Consider the following 23,210-nt stretch of genomic DNA (forward strand, 5'->3'; position numbering starts at 1 on the left):
GAGAAAGACATGTATCATATGACCTCACTGATATGAGGAATTCTTAATCTCAGGAAACAAACTGAGGGTTGCTGGAGTGGGGGGTGGGGTGGGAGGGATGGGGTGACTGGGTGATGGACACTGGGGAGGGTATGTGTTCTGGTAAGCGCTGTGAATTGTGCAAGACTGTTGAATCTCAGATCTGTACCTCTGAAACAAATAATGCAATATATGTTAAGAAAGAAAAAAAGAAGAAGAAGAATGTAGCAGGAGGGGAAGAATGAAGGGGGGGAAATCGGAGGGGGAGAAGAACCATGAGAGACGATGGACTCTGAAAAACAAACTGAGGGTTCTAGAGGGGAGGGGGGTGGGAGGATGGGTTAGCCTGGTGATGGGTATTGAGGAGGGCACGTTCTGCATGGAGCACTGGGTGTTATGCACAAATAATGAATCATGGAACACTATATCTAAAACTAATGATGTAATGTATGGGGATTAACATAACAATAAAAAATTTAAAAAAAAATCTTGGGGGGCCTGGGTGGCTCAGTCGTTAAGCATCTGTCTTCGGCTCAGGTCATGATCCCAGGGTCATGGGATTGAGCCCCGCATCAGGCTCCCTGCTCCAAGGGAAGCCTGCTTCTCCCTCTCCCGCTCCACCTGCTTGTGTTCCCTCTTGCTGTGTCTCTCTCTCTCAAATAAATAAATAAAATCTTAAAAAATATATCAAAACCTTAAAATCTTTACTTTGAATTGGTAGTATCAGTATGAACTCACAATGAATTTTTTTAAAGAAAAAATAGTTTCTAGCTCTGGATACTTTAAAAGGCCTAGAAGCTATTACAATCCAATTAAATTCGTACCCCTGGCAACCAAAATGTGTTCTCTAAATACTAGGCTCTTAGGAGAGATGGTGGATAGTGGAAATAAGTCTGGAAATAAGCAAGACAAGCCTGGAATATCGTGTAATGCCTGGAAGCAAGAGAGCAATCAGAAACTGCCGGAGTCGCATCAGAATGACATAGTTTTGAAGGAGTTTCTATTGGCCAAGATGGGGTAATTTGAGCATCAAAAATAATGACTACAACAGAGTGAAATGCATCAAATACCTAAAAACTGTCAGTTTTTAATGATTTTTTTAAATAAAAACCTAATTGGTCACTAGAGAGGATGCTAAAATAGTGACTCATTACTCTGAAAATTGATAAAGAAAATGCATCAAGCATTTCTTTTTCCTGTCCTGTAACTATGATTCAGGCCATGATTCAGAGTAATTTAATAATTGAAGGAATAACATTGTTCTTTATAGGAAAATCATAGTTTATAAATGCAAGGAAAATTATTGAAATAGAAAAATCACCATTTCGCAAATAGTGGATCTAGACCTGTGGTTTCCAACTGGGAGTGGATTTTGCCCCTCCCCCCACATGGGACAAATGTCTGGAGACATTTTTGATTGTCACAAATTAGAGGAGGTGGGCCGTCCACTACTGGCATCTAGTGGGTGAGGACCACAGGCGCTGTTAAACATCCTACGGTGCCAAGGACAGCTCTGTACAACAAAGAGTTATCTGACCCAAATGTTAATTGTGCCAAGATTGAGAAACCCTGATCTAAGCAATAATTATCAGCAGCTGCAAAAACAGGTAAAAAGGTTGATAGTGAAGTTAATGATGAATGTAGTAAACTGATAACACCTCACCTAAACCCAGTCCCCTAATCTTAAAGGAAAAACTGGCATTATGTGCCTCTTGCATATACAATATTGCAAGTACATGATATATTCCTATGATATATGCTATCCCAAGTAGTTCAGCCTGCATCTGTTAAGCTTCTAGATCTAACTGCCAATTCATAGGAAATAGGAGAGATAGAGGACAGGTTAAAGGATCCTATCAGGAAGCAAGCAGCCCAATCCAGAATGTAGAAAGGAAATTTTACAAGGCAAATGACCCAGTTTCTTCAACAAATAAATGGCATGAAGGAATAAAAAGAAAGGAAGATTCGATGGGAACCGTTAAGGATTTGAGGGACATTTGACCAAGTGCAGTGTGTGGGTCTTGGCTTAAAAAATGAAATGTAAAATGGGACACCCGTGTGGCTCAGTTGTTAAGCGTGTGCCTTCGGCTCAGGTCATGATCCCAGGGTCCTGGGATCGAGCCCCACATCAGGCTCCCTGCTCTGTGGGAAGCCTGCTTCTCCCTCTCCCACTCCCCCTGCTTGTGTTCCCTCTCTCGCTGTGTCTCTCTCTGTCAAATAAATAAAAAAATAAAATCTTCTAAAAAAAAAAGAATGGAATGGAAAAAGATATTCTGAAACAATCAGGAAAATTAAGTATTAGGTGATATTAAGGGATTATTGTCATTTCCATTGGTGTCCTAGTACTGTGGAGTTTTGCAAAAGCCCTTATCTCAGATATAAATACATTAAGTATTTAATATGAAATGTGTATGGATTAAATGATCTGTATGAAGTTTTTTGGGTTTTCTTTCTCAAAAAACTATTGGATTAAGTTAGAAAAAAGGACACTGAGTCGGAAGAGCACATGACTTGATTTCGGGGTCATGAGTTCGAGCCCCATGTTGGGTGTAGAGACAAATAAAAAAAAAAGAAAGAAAGTGGGTGATGAAGATGTGGAGATTGTTTTATTCTCTATCCATAATTAAAATGTAATTAAAGTTCTATTTTTTATGCTTTATGTATATTCTATTTTATTTGGGAGTTCTTTGATAATGTGTATACAGTGGACCATTTTTTAGATACAGTTTGTCTACTTTTTTTTTTTTTTATGTTGTATCCTTTTTTGGGAACTCTCAAGTTCCTATGTGAAGTTATGCTTTATGAAATGTCTTCCAGGATCCATTTGTGGCATTCTAAAGGCCATTTATGTTTTTCATTGATTTTAATCTTTATGCCATTTAGTGTGTTATTTTACAGTTTTTAAATCTATTGGAAGTAATGGCATGCTCTGAGAAAATTTGTTCACATGTTTATTAAATCTTAGCAAAAGAAGAAATAATATATATTTAGCATCATATGTTTAATCTCTTCTCTCTTATCTTTACATTTAGTTCCATTGTTTCCACCCTGCTAGCTCTTATGGATGGATTGGACAGCAGAGGAGAAATTGTGGTCATTGGTGCAACCAACAGACTGGATTCGATCGATCCTGCTTTGCGAAGGCCTGGTCGCTTTGACAGAGAATTCCTTTTCAGCCTACCTGACAAAGATGTAGGAATTTAACATTATTCAGATTTTGACAGAATATGTTGCCCATATCATAGACAAATCTTGGCACAGTGAAAATTTGAAGATTGAGTTTTGTATGTACTGAAGCAAAAGTCATATGTGATTAACATCCAAATATATATGTGTGTATTTTTAGGGAAGCATTATTTTATTTAAAGAAAAGAAGTTGATTTTTTTTTTTATGCTTTTTTTTTTTAATAAAATAATGCTTTCCCTAAAAATACTCTTAAAATTTTCTCAATTTGAGGGGCGCCTGGGTGGCTCAGTCAGAGTTAGTTAAGCATCCGACTCTTGATTCTGGCTAAGGTCATGATCTCAGGGTCGTGAAATCAAGCCCTGCAACGGACTCCGGGCTCAGTTCAGAGTCAGCTTGATATTCTCTCATCCCTTTTCCCTCTGCGCCTTCCCCCACTCATGTGCTCTTGCTCTCTCTTTCTAAAATCAATCAGTCAATCTTTAAAAAAAAAATTCTCAATTTGACCATAGCCTTTGGTTGTTACCATACAACTTTATTTTGCGTCAGAACATGTGGCCTAATGAATAGTCAGTCCTTAGTCAATTTATTAACATTGGCTTTTTCATGGATACTACCTTATAATCCTACCCAGTTATTTTAAAGCTGCTTAATCTTTTGAGAACCAAGCAGGGAAATATGAGTAGAGCTGTCAGTACTCTTAAAAACAATTCTTGGGGCGCCTGGGTGGCTCTGCTGGTTAAGCATCCAACTCGATTTCAGCTCAGATCATGATCTCAGGGTTATGAGATCAGGCTCTGCGCTCAGCGGGGAGTCAGCTTCTCTCCCTCTGCCCCTCTCCCCACTGGTGCTCTCTCTCTCTCTGGAATAAATAAATAAATCTTTAAAAAAACACAATTTTTAATACGTACCAGAATGAACACTAGTCTCATTATTACTTAATTTTGTACACATTTATGGTGACTAGAACTTGAGCACTATAAATGCAAATCTTCTTTAACATAAACTTAAATGCTTACAAATACATCTTTTTCTTTTTTAGTGTTTCATATTTTTATTATAATAGGTATTGATTTCCTTTTAATTTTAGATAAAATTATTTTAAATTGAAATTATTCAAATCTGAATAACACTTTATTATTAAAAAAGTTAAATTGTTCTTACTTGTAGGCTCGAAAAGAAATTCTTAAGATTCACACAAGGGATTGGAATCCTAAACCACTGGACGTATTTCTAGAAGAACTAGCAGAAAACTGTGTTGGTAAACATTGCTTTAGGCATTAAAAGATAAAATGCATGCGTTTCAGAGATGAAGCAAGTTGTAGTCTTGCAACGTTATGTTTAAAGAAATACAGGTTATATTTGTTTCTAATCTCTTATTTGTGGCGTGTTTTCTTACAAAATCCTGGATATTAGAGATATTTGATGAATTGGCTGTTGCAGAATTTGAAAGCAAAGTTAGACAATAATAATAGCCATCTTTTGCTGATCACATTTTTCTAGTCTGTTAAGCATTCCACATACATTATTTCAAGAAATTCTCACATCAGTCCTGTAAAGTAGGTAGCATTATATCCCTATTTTACAGATGTAGAAATGGCTGAGAGAGCATAAATGATTCTCCAAAGATCATACATGTAGTAAATGATAAAATAGAATTTGACCCTAGTCTGTCTAATTTTAAAACTCTTGTTCTTGAATGCTATGCTATACTTAGTGTTTGTACATTTCACTTGCAAAAGTTGATAGCTATTACTACCATTATAAGTTCACTGGGTGAATGAGATTTTTAGCCTTATTTTAAATATTTTCCTACTATATTGCTAGGTTAAGTTTTAATTTTCTTTCAACCACGGTCATGCTATTAGGGTGATGATTTACATTTAAAAAATTTTTTGGTTGCCTTGGATAGGATACTGTGGTGCAGATATTAAGTCGATATGCTCTGAGGCTGCTTTATGTGCTCTGCGTCGACGCTACCCACAAATCTATACTACTAGTGAGAAACTACAGTTGGATCTCTCTTCAATTAACATCTCGGCTAAGGATTTTGAGGTAGCTATGCAAAAGATGATACCAGCTGCCCAAAGAGCTGTGACATCACCTGGGCAGGCATTGTCCACTGTTGTGAAACCTCTCCTGCAAAGCACCGTTCACAAGATCTTAGAAGCCCTGCAGAGAGTATTTCCACATGCAGAAATCAGAACAAATAAAGCATTAGACTCAGGTATGCAACTGGATTGGCCATTTAAAGTCAGTTTTCATAATCAGTAAAGCTAAATGTTTTATACATCCCAGAAATGTTTCTTTAGAAAAGAGCCTCTTCAGGGCGCCTGGGTGACGCGGTCGGTTGAGCATCTGACTCTTGGTTGCAGCTTAGGTTGTGATCTTGTGGTGGGTCTTGGGATCAAGTCCTGTGTCAGGCTCTGCGCACTCAGCACGGAGTCTGCTTGAGTTTCTCTCTCCCTCTCTCTCTGCCTACCCCCTGCTCCCACATGCGCTCTTTTTTTCCCTCTCTCAAAATAAGCAAATAAAACTTTTAAATAATAATAATACAAAGAGCCTCTTGAAAGGAATCTAGTCATGCTTTGCCTGGATATTTGAAGGAAATTTACTTTGCAGATTCACAGATTGCCTTCAGTTAAATCTGTTTTAAGTTTGAAATGGCCTTTTTATATTTACTTGTTACTCATATCTACATAGATATTTTTGATTCTTAAAAATTCTCTTGTACATTTCATTTACATTGATTTGCTAACCAAAGCATTAGGTAAACATTTGCTTTGCAATCCAGAAAAGTTACTAATGTGCAATTTTTTTGTTTTATAGATATTTCATGTCCTCTGCTAGAAAGTGACTTGGCATACAGTGATGATGATATTCCATCTGTATATGAGAATGGGCTTTCTCAAAAATCCTTTAAGACAAAAGAAAATTTTAATTTTCTTCATTTGAATAGGTATATATTTCTCCTGCAAATGAATATATATAATTTTTTGGTGTGTGAATTTCCGAAAACTAAAAGATGGTGGTTGAAAAAGATAAAAGATGCTAACTGATCTTTTTTTAAGTTAAAACATCAAATATTTTTATCATTACAGTTGTCACTGTAGTAGAAATTTCACTATATATGAAGTATTCCTAAAATCTGTGGAGGTTAATACTTTCCAAAAACCACGTGAACCATGCTGTTATGGATTGACCACCCACATAGTCAAAATTTTTACCTTAAGAGTGTTAAAAATGGATAATTTGGGAGGAAAATTTAAATTTTTGCTTTTTCTAAAATAAAGCTAATTTCTTTCAGAAATGCATGTTATCAACCTATGTCTTTTCGACCAAGAATATTGATAGTGGGAGAACCAGGCTTTGGGCAAGGTTCTCATTTGGCACCAGCTGTCATCCATGCTTTGGAAAAATTTGCAGTATATACATTAGACATTCCTGTTCTTTTTGGAGTCAGTGCTACATCTCCTGAAGAAACGTGTGCCCAGGTAATTCATTGTTGCCCAAATAAGCTGTAAGAGAACACAGTCTTCCAGAGGCACAATCTAGAATTGCCTTATCGTTTTTGAACTTTTTTCTTGTCGTTCTGATTTCTACCTCCAGGTTTATGAAATAGAACTATATGTAATTGCCTAGTCATTAAAGAGTATGGATTTAAATCACATTTCCACCATTTAATATCTGTGTGACCCTAGGGAAGTTGTTAGATCTCTGCTTTGTTTTCCCCATGTGCAAAATGGAAGTAATGATAGTACTTACGTTGTGTGGCTGGTGTGAGAATTAAGTGAATAAAGTACTTAAAACACTAAATGCTATGTGGTTTGTGCTCAGATTTTCTGCTGCTTCTGTTTTTGCTATTTCCATGTTAAAATCTTTCAAATGTAAAAGTTTTATATTTTTATATTTAACACAAGTCTTCTAGATTGATTAAGCTGTTTTCTTTCTAATTGCTTGAAGCAACCATGTTTTCCTACAAATGAGAATTTCATAAAACATTTAAAAATAAGATTGTGAGACTGGGCGAAGCATTTTAAAAACTTGAGGGCTTTATATGATAATTGTAGGAAGTTAAATGTTGTTCCAAACTAATAAAGTGAGCATTACTAATGTACTGACTTTAACTAAATATTTTTTCTTCCTCTCTACTAGATGATTCGTGAAGCTAAGAGAACAGCACCAAGTATAGTGTATGTTCCTCATATCCACTTGTGGTGGGAAATAGTTGGACCAACACTCAAAGCCACATTTACTACGTTGTTACAGAATATTCCTTCATTTGCTCCAGTTTTATTACTTGCAACTTCTGACAAACCCCATTCTGCTCTCCCAGAAGAGGTAATTTGAGGGGGAGAAATCACTGTACTTAGAAAGAGACTTATTAAGAATTTATTATAAAAATTTCAAGTGCTACAGAGGTGAATAATAGGATATGGAAAAGTTTTCTTATCAGAAATGTCATGTTAACTATCTGGTATATAGACCTGTTGGGCAGGATGGTATGTATATATATGTATGTGTATAGTAGGGCTACATTATAAATTTTTTTCCTCTTACAAAAATAGGAGTTATGTGTTGCATACTATTCTGCAATTTGCTTTGTGTGTGTGTGTGTGTGTGCATATATATATGTGTGTGTATATATATATATATACACACACATATACTATTGCATACTGTTTTGCAATTTGCTTTGTGTGTGTATGTGTATATAATGTATATATATATACACATATTATTGCATACTACTTTGCAATTTGCTTTATGTGTGTGTATATAAAATGTATTTATATATATATATATAATGTATTTTTCAGGACACAGTCTCATTACTTTTAAAAAGTAGCATGGCTTTTTCCATTGTCTTGATGTACCAAAACTTTATCCAGATTCTTGTTCATAGATCTTTTGGTAGTGTTTTAGTTTTTATCTGTTGAACTGTTAGAGTAAGCATCCTTGAGTTTTATTTTACATGAGCATTACTTTGTGTATTTTTCTAGCATCTGCTCCTAAAAGTATAATAACCTTAGCTTAATCAAAGAATATGCACATTTAAAATTTTTAATGGCACTAAATCACTGTCTTTCAAGTTTGTGCCTGTTTAGGCAACTACCAGTGACAGAAGTTCATGCTTTTTCTGCCTAGAATACTCTTCTAGATATTTGCCTGGCATGATTCTTTATTTTTCTCAGGTCTCTACCCAGGTATCACCTCTCAGACGCCTTCCCTGATCAGTTTCTCAATTACAGTGATCAGCTCCTCTGCCCATCACTTTTCCCTTACTCTACTTTGTTCTTATCACCACCTTCCATTATTTATTCGTTTGCCTTTCTTTCTCCTAGCAGAATATAAGAGTACATGAAGTAAGACTTTTTTTCCTACCTTTCAATTTTCAGAGTACATAATAAGCATATTATCGGCTTCTATGTGTGAATAAGTTTTTCTATACCTTTGACAAAATTGGTTTGCATTTTTTTAAGAATGTGAGTAGGAAGATAAATTCAGATATTTTATTAAATATTTAATGGGTACTTATTCTTTGACAGGCATAGTTCTAGATACTGGGAATATAGCATTGAAAAATATAGACAAAAATTTCTGTCTTCCTAGGGCATACATTTTAATTGGGGGGGGAGAGAAAACTAAATAAAATACATAGTAACCTATTGCTATGGATAAAAATTTAGCTAAGCAATACCAAAAGAGTGTGTTAGGGTCATAATGTTAAGTAGTCTTAGGTAAAGCCTCACTAAGAAGATGACTTTTGGGGCACCTGTTGTGGCTCAGTCGTTAAGCATCTGCCTTCGGCTCAGGTCATGATCCCAGCGTCCTGGGATCGAGCCCCGCATCGGGCTCCCTGCTCCACGGGAAGCCTGCTTCTCCCTCTCCCACTCCCCCTGCTTGTGTTCCTTCTCTCGCTGTGTCTCTGTCAAATAAATGAATAAAATCTTAAAAAAAAAAAGAAGAAGATGATGACTTTTAAGGAAAGACCTGAAAAAGTAAGACAGTGAGTAGCCCAGTTGGGCATTTGAGGGGCAAAGTTTCCTGGCAGAAGAAAAGCAAGTGCAAAGACCGTGAAGCAAAAGTATGTTTGGTGTGTTGGAAGAAACAGCAAGACCAGGGTGGCCAGAGCAGTGAGTGAAGAGCAGAATGAAGGAAATGAGATCAGGTTGTCCCTGATGGCTCTGTTTTAATAGTTGATTGTGAATTATTCAACTGAACATTGAATAAGCTGGGAAATAAACATTATGTGTATGTTACAGACTCAAAGGCTTCTAGTTTAGTTAATCTAGTTCTGGACTCTTCCTTTATATTGACTTCTTTATGTGGATATTTCAGCTTTGTTGAGACACTTTCTTCACTGTTCATTGTTAGCCCTGATTCCTAAAAAATCAACTTATTTTTAAGGGCTTCCTTATCTTAATCTCTGTTTTCCAGGTACTATATAGAACCTGTCAAATCTATTTTCATCACGACAACTCTTTGTATATTTGAATCCTCTGTTACATTTATTTGTATGTCCCCACTTGGACCCAGGCTTCTTCACACTAAACATTTCTTCTATGATACGGTATATTCCTTAGTGTTATAATAAAACAGAAGTTTATTTCTCGCTCACTTAACTATACTACACAGGTGACTACATTCAGGTCTATCCTCCCCCATGTAGTCATTTCAGACACTTGGGCTGAGAGAGTTTTCTCGTTTTCATCATGTAGCTTTCAGCTTGCTTTCATTCCACCTCACTGAAAGGAGTGGCCCATTCATGTGCCTGATCTGAAAGATGTGTATCATTTCCTATCCCATTCTCTTTGGCTCTACCTAATAGCAAGGGAGACTAGGAAGTGTAACAGAGCAGTGTGCCCAAGAAGAGAACGTGGGCTTGATAATAGCAAGCTCTGCCACACAACACATATTTTTAGTTTCTTCAAAATTCTAGTCACTCTCCTGAATGTCTTTATATTCCTTTTGAAAAGTTGTACTCGGGATAAATTACTCTAGCAGTGTTCTGGTTAACAGAGTAAAGAAGAATTACTATTTAGTAGCCACATTATACCATTGGGCTTATTGTACTCCTAGTCAGTTAAAACTTTGTTAATCATTCTGAAGTTTGAAACAAAGATAATAAGTTTATACTCTTGATAACAAGACAAACCAGCTGAGTTTTTTTTTGTTTTCTGCTTTTGTTTTGTTTTGTTTTGTTTTTTTGAGAGCACGTGTGAGTCGGGACTAAGGGCAAAAGGGAAGGGGGAGAGAGAATCTCAAGCAGGCTCCACACCCAACATGAGCCCGACACAGGGCTCCATCTCACAATTCTGACACCATGAGTTGAGCTGAAATCAAGAGTCGGATGCTTAACTGACTGAGCCACCCAGGCGCCCCTAGCTGAGCATTCTTTATATGGAAGTAGGGAGGTTGAAAAACCAGTCAGTTTAATGTAAGATAACTTTATCAAGAATGTGGGAATTCTGCACTCAAAGATCTTTTTTTAAAGAATAGCTTCTCTGTTTTCTTAGAGTAATATTTCCTAAGCATATAATTGTAAATTGGGTAAAGTATCCCAGTACCATACTGCATGGTAGGGAGGAGTGGGCACAGGACCAGGAATTGTTTATTTTAAGAAATGAATAATCTAATTTATATGGATACAAATAAACAAGTCCACTTTGAGCCTTTTAGTGGTTCAGTGACACTGTCTAGGTAGCATTGTTCTATATAATAAATGAGAACACTGTGTACCATTTTTAGCTGCATTAAAGTTTGTCCATATCAGAACTGCAATCAGAGTACCTACATGCATGAGCACTTAACAATTCAGCAGTATGGGAAAAATGAGAAAGAAGGTCATGAATAGATTAGAAACTTTCATGAATCCATGGAAGAAAAGCAATGGGGATTAGATTGATGAGGGTAACCACAGTTCAAAGCATGTGCATGAGAGGACTGCTTTGAAAGATGGGAATAGTTTCTAGCTCTGAGTCAGTGCTAGAAAGGAATTGAAAGAGCCCTTGGACAACTTTGAGTTAACTGGCTTTCTTCACTTCTGGCCGTGCCAAGCAGCAATCAGCAGAGTTGTTCATCCTTAGCTAGAGCAGTGAGGGTGGGCCCAAAGATTAATGTGTCAGAGCAGTAACTAGCTATGGCTGCCAATATCAGGAAGAATGGGGAGACCCTGTTGCCCAGAAAGCAAATTACAGGTACGTTCTATTTCCAGGATAAACTAGCTTCTTCATAATCACTGGAAGTAGAAGCTAGAATAAACAGAAAAAGCATCTATGGGCAGTCAAGAATTCAAAGGCAAAGATGAGCTTATAAATAAGTATTTGAGAAAGACTGCTCAATGAATAATCATATTCATGCATTACCAATAGACTGTTGTAGAAAAGAACCAATTGGAGATATTATGAATGAAATAACTCCCCCCCCCCCAATAAAAAAAAAACTCCATGAGGCTTTTGAAAAGGAGCAGACACAGATGAAGAGCAATTAGTGAGATGGAACATCATGAGAGCAGGAATTCTTATGGTATATGATACAAAAGGACAGAGATTTGAAAAGGGAGGAAAAAAAGCTAAAATAGAGGTGATCAATTCAGGTCTAACACCTATTTAATGGGCTTATGGGAAGAGAAAATAAATGTAGAAGAGAAAATAGTCACACACTAAAACCTTTTGTAGAGTTAAAGAATACCTTAAGTTCAGATGTAAAAGTTTCTGTGTTCTAACTGATGGATATAAAAAGGCCCAGCAGGGAGGAAAATATGGCGAGGAATAGGGAACCCTATTCCAACTGGTCCCCAGAATTGAGCTGGATATCTATCAGACCACTCTGAACACCCACGAAATCAGCCTGAGATGTAAGATGTATCTGGATCCCTACAAACAGAATATCGCAGGTGTTTGGTTTCGAGGTATGAAGCAGGGAGCCGTGATTCTGCGGGCAGATGTCGGAAGATAAACGGAAGGGGGAGGGAGCCGTTGGGATCTTGCAACACTGGTGAGCGAAAGCCTCCCGTGTTGGGAACAGGACAGAGACTCGCAGACAGGTAGTGGCAGGGAAAGGACTTTAGGGCAACCCCCCTGGAATGAAACCTGGAGCGGCGGGGGCCATGCATGCCAACTGGGGGTGGCTGGCGGTTTTAGAAGCACAAAGGGCAGAGAAGTGCTTCGACCTGGAGGCAAGGACTGGAAGCGCTGCTGAGGGTCTCACAACCCAGAACGCTGCAGAGAAACGGAGATAGTGTGGCCTGGAGAGCTCACTGAAGAACTGACTGCGATCTCTCTCCTCTGAGGCAGAGGGTTGGAAACGATCTCTTCTGCTCTCTCAGAAGAGACACGGAAAGCTGCCAGAGAACAAAAGCCCCCCCAAACCGGTTTTCACTGAGCCCATTCCCCCCCCACACAGGGGGAAGGGCAACTCTTGCCCAAACAAGGTTGCCTGAGTAACAGTGCGGCAGGCCCCTCCCCCAGAAGACAGGCTGGGAGAACAAGGGGTCAACAACCCTAAGATCCCTATAAAACAGATGCATCTTGGGTTGTGGTCAATAATTTGGACTCTGTACATTCCTTCAACCACCCCTCAACAGAATGACTAGGAGGAGGAACAAAATAGGAAAGACTCAGAGACTGTGATTTCTGCCACAGATTTACAAATGGTTACAGATATAACCAAGATGTCAGAGATGGAATTCAGGGTAGCAGTTGTGAAGACAATAGCTAGAATGGAGAAATCGATTAATGGCAACATAAGAGTCTCTCAGGGCAGAAATGAAAGCTGAACTGGCAGAACTTAAAAATGCTATCAATGAGATCCAATCTAATCTAGATAATCTAACAGGGTAAGCGAGGCAGAAGAACGAATTAGAAGACCAATTGATAGAAAAGAAGGATAAAGAGGAGGCCAGGGAGAAACAACTCAAGATCCATGAAAAGAGAATCAGAGAAAAAAGTGACACCATGAAACATTCCAATGTAAGAATTATTGGGATCCCTGAAGGGGTGGAGAGAGAGAGAGGACAAGAAGATATATTTGAGCAAATCATAGCTGAGAACTTCCCTAATCTGGGGAATGAAACAAACATTCGTGTCTTAGAGGCAGAGGACCCCTTCCAAGATCAAGGAAAACAGGCCAACGCCCCGGCATGTAATAGTAAAACTCATAAATCTTAGAACCAAGGAAACCATCTTAAGGGCAGTTAGGGGGAAGAGATTCCATACGTACAGAGTGAGGAACATCAGAATAACGTCAGACCTATCCACAGAGACCTGGCAAGCCAGAAAGGCCTGGCAAGGCGTATTCAGGATACTAAACGAGAAGAACATGCAGCCAAGAATACTTTACCCAGCAAGGCTGTCATTTAGAATGGAGAGATGCAGAGCTTCCAAGAGCAGCAGAAACTGAAAGAATATGTGACCACTGAGCCGGCCCTGCAAGAAACATTAAGGGGGGTTCTATAAAAGGAGAAAGACCCCAAGAGTGATATAGAACAGAAATCTACAGAGATCATCTATAGAACTATAACAAGGACTTAACAGGCAACATGATGACAATAAATTCATATCTTTCAATAATCAGTCTCAACGTGAACGGCCTAAATGCTCCCATAAAACAGCACAGTGTTGCAGATTGGATAAAAAGACAGGACCCATCCATATGCTGTCTACAAGAGACTCATTTTGAACCTAAAGATACATCCAGACTGAAACTGAAGGGATGGAGATCCATCTTCTATGCCAACGGACCTCAAAAGAAAGCTGGGGTAGCAATTCTTATATCAGACAAATTAGATTTTAAGCTAAAGACTGTAGTTAGAGACACAGAAGGACACTATATCATTCTTAAAGGGTCTATCCAACAAGAAGATCTAACAATTGTAAATATCTATGCCCCCAACATGGGAGCAGCCATCTACATAAGCCAATTGCTAACCAAAATAGTCATATTGATAATAATACATTAATTGTAGGAGACCTCAATACTCTCAGCGATAGACAGATCATCTAAGCAGAAAATCAACAAAGAAGAGTTTTGAATGACACACTGGACCAGCTGGACCTCATATATATACAGAACATTCCGCCCTAAAACAACAGAATACTCATTCTTCTCGAGCGCACACAGAACTTTCTCCAGAATAGACCACATACTGGTCACAAATCAGGTCTCAAACGATACCAAAAGATTGAGATTATTCCCTGCGTATTCTCAGACCATAATGCTTTAAAACTGGAACTCAGGGCGCCTGGGTGGCTTAGTTGGTTAAGCAACTACCTTTGGCTCATGGTCCTGGAGTCCTGGGATAGAGTCCCGCATTGGGCTCCCTGCTCAGCAGGGGGTCTACTTCTCCCTCTGACTCTCACCCTTCTTGTGCTCTCTATTATTCTCTTTCTCTCAATAAATAAATAAAAATCTTAAAAAAAAACTGGAACTCAATCACAAGAAAAAATTTGGAAGAAATTCAGACACTTGGAAACTAAAGACCACTCTGCTCAAGAATGTTTGGGTCAACCAGGAAATCAAAGAAGAACTTAAACAATTCATGGAAACCAATGAGAATGAAAACACATTGGTCCAAAACCTATGGGATACTGCAAAGGCGGTCCTAAGGGGGAAATACATAGCCATCCAAGCCTCCTCAAAAAGATAGAAAAATCCAGAATTCACCAACTAACTTTACACCTTAAAGAACTAGAAAAAAAGCAACAGATGATGCCTGAGCCACGCATTAGAAGAGAAATAATTAAGATTAGAGCAGAGATCAATGAATTAGAAACCAGAAACACAGTAAATCAGATCAACGAAACTAGAAGCTGGTTCTTTGAAAGAATAAGATCGATAAACCACTGGCCAGACTTACCCAAAAGAAAAGAGAAAGGACCCAAATTAATAAAATTATGAATGAAAGGGGAGAGATCACGACTAACACCAAGGAAATAGAAACAATTATTAGAAATTATCAACAACTATATGCCAATAAATTAAGCAACCTGGATGAAATGGATGCCTTCCTGGAAACCTATAACCTGTCAAGACTGAAACAGGAAGAAATTGACACCCTGAATAGGCCAATAACCAGTAACGAGATTGAAGCAGTGATCAAAAACCTCCCCCAAAAAAGAGTCCAGGGCCTGATGGATTCCCTGAGGAATTCTACCAAATATTCAAAGAAGAAATAATACCTATTCTCCTGAGGCTGTTTCAAAAAATAGAAACAGGGGCGCCTGGGTGGCTCAGTCGTTAAGTGTCTGCCTTCGGCTCAGGTCATGATCCCAGGGTCCTGGGATCGAGCCCCGCATCGGGCTCCCTGCTCCGCGGGAAGCCTGCTTCTCCCTCCCCCACTCCCCCTGCTTGTGTTCCCTCTGTTGCTGTGTCTCTCTCTGTCAAATAAATAAATAAAATCTTAAAAAAAAAAAAAAAATAGAAACAGACGGAAAGCTTCCAGACTCATTCTATGAGGCCAGCATTACCTTAATCCCCAAACCAGGCAAAGACCCCATCAAAAAGGAGAATTTCAGACTGATATCCCTGATGAATACGGATTCCAAAATTCTCAACAAAATCCTAGCTAATAGGATCCAACAATACATTAAAAGGATCATCCATCAGTGTGATAGAACACATTAATAAGAGGAGAGAGAAGAACCATATGGTCCTTTCAATTGATGCAGAAAAAGCATTTGACAAAACACAGCGTCCTTTCCTGATTAAAACTCTTCAGAGTATAAGGATAGAGGGAACATTCCTCAAGTTCATAAAATCCATCTATGAAAAACCCACAGCGAATATCATCCTTAATGGAGAAAAGCTGAGAGCCTTTCCCTTAAGATCAGGAGCACGTCAAGGATGCCCACTCTTGCCACTGTTGTTCAACATAGTACTAGAAGTCCTAGCAACAGCAATCAGACAACAAAAAGAAATAAAAGGTATTCAGATTGACAAAGAAGAAGTCAAACACTCTCTCTTCACAGATGACATGATACTTTATGTGGAAAACCCAAAAGATTCCACCCCCAAATTACTAGAACTCATCCAGCAATTCAGTAATGTGGCAGGATACAAAATCAATGCACAGAAATCAGTTGCTTTCTTATACACTAACAATGCCACTGTAGAAAGAGAAATTAGAGAAACGATTCCATTTACAATAGCACCAAAAACCATAAGATACCTCGGAATAAGCCTAACCAAAGAGGCAAAGGATCTATACTCTAGGAACTACAGAACACTCATGAAAGAAATTGAAGAAGACACAAAAAGATGGAAAAACATTCCATTCTCATGGATTGAAAGAATAAACATTGTTAAAATGTCTGTGCTACCCAGAGCAATCTATACCTCCAATGCCATCCCAATCAAAATTCCAATGACATTTTCAAAGTGCTGGAACAAACAATCCTAAAATTTGTATGGAATCAGAAAAGACCCTGAATCGCCAAGGAAATGTTGAAAAAGAAAAACAAAGCTGAGGGTATCACGTTACCTGATTTCAAGCTATATTACAAAGCAGTGATCACCAAGACAGCATGGTACTGGCACAAAAACAGACATACAGACCAATGGAACAGAATAGAGAGCCCAGATATGGACCCTCAACTCTATGGTCAAATAATCTTCAACAAAGCAGGAAAAAATATGCAATGGAACAAAGACAGTCTCTTCAATAAATGGTGCTGGGAAAATTGGGCAGCTATATACAGAAGAATGAAACTCAACCATTCTCTAACACCACACGCAGAGATAAACTCAAAATGGATGAAAGACCTCAATGTGACAGAGGAATCCATCAAAATCCTAGAGGAGAACATAAGCAGTAACCTCTTTGACATCGGCCACAGCAACTTCTTTCAAGATACATCTCCAAAGGCTAGTGAAGCAAAAGCAAAAATGAACTCTTGGGACTTGATCAAGATAAAAAGCTTCTGCACAGCAAAGGAAACAGTCAACAAAACAAAGAGGCAACCCACAGAATGGGAGAAGATATTTGCAAATGACACTACAGACAAAGCGCTGATTTCCAAGATCTATAAAGAACTCAAACTCAACACCCAAAAAACATAAGTCAAAAAATGGGCAGAAGACATGAACAGACACTTCTCCAAAGAAGACATACAAATGGCTAACAGACACATGAAAAAAATGTTCATCATTAGCCATCAGGGATATTCAAATCAAAACTACATTGAGATACCACCTTACACCAGTTAGAATGGCAAAAATTGACAAGGCAAGAAACAACAAATGTTGGAGAGGTTGGAGAAAGGGGAACCCTCTTACACTGTTGGTACAGCCACCCAGCCACTTTGGAAAACAGTGTGGGGTTTCCTCAAAAAATTAAAAATAGAGCTACCCTATGACCCAGCAATTGCACTCCTGGGTATTTACCCCAAAGACACAGATGTAGTGAAAAGAAGGGCCATATGCACCCCAGTGTTCATAGCAATGTCTGCAATAGCCAAACTTGGAAAGAGCCGAGATGCCCTCAACAGATGAATGGATAAAGATGTGGTCCATATATACAATGCAATATTACTCAGCCATCAGAAAGGATGAGTACCCAGCTTTTATATCAACATGGATGGGACTGGAGGAGATTATGCTAAGTGAAATAAGTCAAGCAGAGAAAGTCAATTATATGGTTTCACTTACTTGTGGAACATAAGGAATAGCATGGAGGACATTAAGAGAATGAAGGGGGGGGAATCGGAGGCAGAGATGAACCATGAGAGACTATGGACTCCGAGAAACAAACAGGGTTTTAGAGGGGAGGGGGGCGGAGGGATGGGTTGGCCCGATGAAGGGTATTAAGGAGGGCACGTACTGCATGGAGCACTGGGTGTTATACAAAAACAATGAATTGTGGATCACTACATCAAAAACTAATGATGTATGGTGACTAACATAACGTTAAATTAAATTAAATTAAAAAAAATAAAAAGCCCACATCCAGATAAAATTTCAGGATGTCAGAAGTACAGAGGAAAATTTTAAAATCTACTGAGAGAAAGAATACTACCAGGAAGGACTGAAAATCAAATTGCTTCTACCTTCCCATTGGTAACACTAGCTACTAAGGAGACAAGTGAGCAATATTTATTTCTAGAGTTTTTTTTTTTTTTTAAGATTTATTCATTTATTTTAGAGGAGGGGAGTGGCAGAGGGAGAGGGAGAGAATCTTTTTTTTTTTAAGATTTTATTTATTTGACAGAGACACAGTGAGAGAGGGAACACAAGCAGAGGGAGAGGGAGAAGCAGGCCTCCCGCAGAGCAGGGAGCCCGATGCGGGCCTCGATCCCAGGACCCTGGGACCATGACCTGAGCCGAAGGCAGACACCCAAAGACTGAGCCACCCAGGCGCCCCTATTTCCAGAGTTTTGAAGGAAAATAATTTTAAACTTTTGATTTTCTTCTCAACAAAGTAAGCATTTGAGAGAACAAAACAAAGATTTTTAGGGAGAGAGGCTGGGGAAGAGGGAAAGAGAGAATCCTAAGCAGGCTCCATGCCTAGCGCAGAGTCCGATGCAGGGCTCAGTCTCACAACCCTGAGATCATGACCTGAGCCGAAATCAAGAGTCAGATGCTTAACCAACTGAGCCACCCAGGCACCCCAAAGACAGTTTTGAATATGCCATGCCTAAGAAACTATTACCCATAAACCCTTGACTGAAAGAATTAATTATTAAAGGATTATTTCTCTTGAATTTTTATTTTGTAGAAGTGGCATATAAGAAGCAGTGAACAAAGAAAATAGTAAAACTTATTGTCACGAAATTGTGATAGAAAAAATTTTTTAAGGAATGTGAAACTAAGTTGGTCTTGGTCTGAATTTAATAATGGCAGGAAGGACATAGCAAAGGAGAATAAGGAAGTAAATGCACATTCAGATTTTTGTCTGATATGTAGATACTGACTAACCTTACAGTTTGCTAGAAAAAGCTTAGATATATCTGTTAAAACTTTTAACAATAAAAAAAAATACAGCATATAACTTCCAGGCCACCAGAAAGGGGGGAAAGGCACAAATTCCAGTAAAAATCCCAGCAAAATAGGTAGGATCCTAAAAATCAGTGTCAAAGGAAAAAGTGCTTGAATTTCCCAAAAAAATGTTGAAAAAGCTATGAGGAGGTTCTTGGCCCACCAAATATTAAAGCATACCACAAAATTAGAAATAAAACTGGAATTTGGGCCAGCATGGAGAAATTAATGTAATAAAATCCATTAGACTCTTATTTACATAGTAATTTAGTAAATGAATTAGCAAAGATAGAGACATTTCATAAATGATGTTGAGGCAATAGGAAAAGCTTCATATAACATACTAGGAACATTTTCGTATATGGGAGCATGGAAGACCCTGTAAATCAGGTTATGCAAAAGCTATGAATGTAACCTTCTATATATCAAAGATACCCAAATCAAAGTACATAAGCATCACACAAGGAATAAACATTATTATCCTCTAATAATAATACTGGGTGGGGGGAGGGGCACCTGGGTAGCTCAGTCGGTTAAAAGTCTGCTTTCGGCTCAGGCCATGATCTCAGGGTCCTGGGATCGTCCCACATTGGGCTCACTGCTCAGCAGGGAGTCTGCTTGTCCCTCACCCTCTGCCCCTCCCCCTGCTTGTGCGCTCACGCTCTCTCTCTCTCAAATAAATAAAATCTTTAAAAAAAAATAGTGGAAAACGTTAAGAGGTTGTTTAGAAACATCCTTTTGGGATCTCTTTTGCTATTCTTTTGGCAGTAAAATATGCATAACATAAAATTTACCATTTTAACCATTTTTAAGTGTACGATTCAGTGACGTCAAGTACATTGCATTGAGTATATTCACAGTGTTGTGCAGCCATCACCACTATCTGTTTCCAGAACTTTTTCATCATCCCAAACAGAAACTTTATACCCATTAAACAGTTACTCCCCATTCCCTCCTTTATCTAACCTCTAGTAACCTCTGTTACAATAAATTTCTGTCTCTGTGAATTCACCTATTTTATATACCTTGTATAAGTGGATTCATATGGTATTTGTCCTTTTGTGACTGGCTTATTTCTCTTAGCATGTTTTCAGAGTTCATCCATGTTGTCGCATGCATTAGAATTTCACTCCTTTTTAAGGTTAAATAATATTCCATTTTATGTATATATCACATTTTTATCCATTCATCTAGTGATGAACATTTGGATTGTCTCTACCTCTTGCCTACTATGAATAATCCTGCTATGATCATTGGTATACAAGTATGTGTTTGAGTGGTGGTTTGTTTTTTGTTTTTTTTCAGCTCTTCAGATCTGTATACTAGATTACATGGTAATTCTGTGTTTTCCATAGCCGCTGCACCATTTTAACATTCCTCTCAGCTCAGGGGTTCTAATTTCTCTACATCCTCACCAGCACCTGTTATTTTCTAGCCTTTATTATTATTTTTTTAATTTCTTTTTAAATATTTCATTTTTAAGTAATTTCTACACCCAGAGTGAGGCTCAAACTCACAACCCCGAGATCAAGAGTTGCATGATCTATCAACTGAGCCAGCCAGGCACCCCCTAGCCTTTATTCTTATCCTATCTCACTTTGGGTTGTGAATGTGAGTTAATTGATCCCAAAAAACCCTTGAAATCAAATTATTGCCATGTCACTTGCCACACGAATTATACTTTGGAGTCTTGAGTTTTAAAGAAGATCCCCTACTTTTTAACTCCTACTCTCTTGCATATATGATTTATATCTAACTCCAGCATACATAAAAGATCTGTGTTTTAATAAAAACATCTCTTTAGTACACAGTTCAGGTCATTAAAAATATGTGTGTAATAACCCACTGTTGCATTGAATGATATATATGCATAGTATTATGTATACACATATATAATGCATGTATTTTCTTTTTTAAGGTGCAAGAATTATTTATCCGTGATTATGGAGAAATTTTCAATGTCCAGTTACCTGGTAAAGAAGAACGAACAAAATTTTTTGAAGATTTAATTCTAAAGCAAGCTGCTAAGCCTCCTTTATCAAAAAAGAAAGCAGGTTAGTTTCTCTATCAAAGTTTAATGTATAATAATTTCGAGAAAGTGGGAATAAAATATTAATGGCATTGTCATCTTCTAATAACACAAACTCAAAACCTCAGTTGTTAGGTTTGCTTACAAATCTCTATGCTTCCCATTAAAGTAGACTAAAGATCTTAAAGCATACAAGGACTTTCCTACTGTAGTCCCAGTCCATGGAGAATTTCAGCTGGAATTCATAGTAAAGCTCCAGCCTGTCTTCCCAAGCCCGTTTTTGGCACTTTTGTTCTCCCCTCCTTCCCCCATCTCTTTCCTTGCAAACACTCTGTTTTTACACCACATGCATCATATTCCTGTCTTTTCATAATTTCATTTATGCTTGCTCTCTGTCAGTAATGCTTCTATCCTCATTGCCTATCTCTGCCTAAGGAACTACTTGTCCTTCTATAATTCATTTTTTTCCTCTTTAACATATCTAGGCAAAATTAATTTTCTACCATTATGACCCAGTGTACTTTTTTCATACTACTAATCTAACATTACAATGATGTGATAATTGTCCCTTACTCCTTTAATAGATTGTCAATTTATTGGGGCATCACTCTCATACTCCTTTTTTATCCTGAATACTCAGTGCATATCTGTTTAAACAAAATTAAACTTACTACATTTGAAACATACCACAGTTTTTTATTAGTTCAGAAATTAACTCGTAAAAAGCTTTTTTTAATAGAATATTCTTGTGCTGGAAATAATGCATTTTGAAAGTTTTAATAGCCTCTTAATTGATCTTAAAATGGAACAGAGGTAGTGACTTAGGAATTAACATTACAAATAAATTACCAATTGTTGCTGGAGGGGAGCTAGCGATAGAGATTATGGTAGCACTTGAGTATTTCAAATCCTCTAATTCCCGGCAGATGTAAGGAGGATAACGCCTGAAAGCCTGGCCCCTGAATCATTTGTCAGCCTTGCTATGATGGGAGAGTAGTAACTAAAATCTTCTGTTCGTGTGAAGTTTTGCAGGCCTTGGAGGTCCTCCCTGTCGCACCACCACCTGAGCCAAGACCACTGACAGCAGAGGAAGTGAAACGACTAGAAGAACAAGAAGAAGATACATTTAGAGAACTGAGGATTTTCTTGAGAAATGTTACACATCGGCTTGCTATTGACAAGCGATTCAGAGTATTTACTAAACCTGTTGACCCTGATGAGGTATTGATTTAATCTTTGGCTCAAATTTGTTCTAAACTATAATGAATTAGAGAATATTTGAATTGTTTATGTGGTTCCCTGTCTATACTCCGAGCTTATTTTCTTTATGTAGAATATACCGAGTAGTGTCCTAAGCACATGGAGACTTAAAAGCCATGTAATGCATTTTCCTTTCCTCCAAAGAGTAGCCAGTTAACTTTGTCTGCCAACCCAAACATTCTAGACATAATTTAAGATTGACGTAAGGCTACATAATATTGTGACCTACATAGTTTAAAATGATCTGGAGAGTGAAGTGTGAAGTCTTAAGTTGACATTGAAGGATGGGTGACATTTGGATAAGGAAAGAGGTCTAAGATATTACTGGAGATACAGGTGCCCAAGAGCAGGAGTAAATACAAAACAGAGTCAAAGGTTTCATATTAATACATTATCGTTATTTCTTATATATTTATTCTCTCTGCCCTATATTGCCTGGCAGAGCAACTGGACTCAATTTTTTTTTGTTCAGAGTTAATTTAGTGATTTGGTCATTTGCTTGAATTTTAGGTTCCTGATTATGTCACTGTGATAAAGCAACCAATGGACCTTTCATCTGTAATCAGTAAAATTGATCTCCACAAGTATCTGACTGTGAAAGACTATTTGAGTGATATTGATCTAATCTGTAGTAATGCTTTAGAATACAATCCAGATAGAGATCCTGGAGGTGAGCATTAGTGGGTTTGTTTTCCTCCCTGGGGGCGGGGGGGACAGGGACTGCTAACATTTAGTGAGGGTTGA

General features: G+C 38.0%; 1 protein-coding gene across 1 annotated transcript in view; it reads left to right on the forward strand.

Moving 5' to 3' along the window:
* Positions 1-23,210, forward strand: part of ATAD2 (ATPase family AAA domain containing 2) — a 72,971-nt gene that overhangs the window by 40,360 nt on the left and 9,401 nt on the right. Inside the window, exons 14-22 of the mRNA XM_036108370.2 lie at positions 3,051-3,210; positions 4,373-4,463; positions 5,115-5,429; positions 6,032-6,161; positions 6,510-6,696; positions 7,358-7,543; positions 21,096-21,231; positions 22,231-22,427; positions 22,977-23,136. Coding sequence (XP_035964263.2) covers positions 3,051-3,210; positions 4,373-4,463; positions 5,115-5,429; positions 6,032-6,161; positions 6,510-6,696; positions 7,358-7,543; positions 21,096-21,231; positions 22,231-22,427; positions 22,977-23,136 — 1,562 coding nt within the window. The remainder of the gene's footprint in view (positions 1-3,050; positions 3,211-4,372; positions 4,464-5,114; positions 5,430-6,031; positions 6,162-6,509; positions 6,697-7,357; positions 7,544-21,095; positions 21,232-22,230; positions 22,428-22,976; positions 23,137-23,210) is intronic.

This window comes from Halichoerus grypus, chromosome 5, assembly GCF_964656455.1.
Source record: "Halichoerus grypus chromosome 5, mHalGry1.hap1.1, whole genome shotgun sequence".
NCBI classification, from domain to species: Eukaryota; Metazoa; Chordata; class Mammalia; order Carnivora; family Phocidae; genus Halichoerus; species Halichoerus grypus.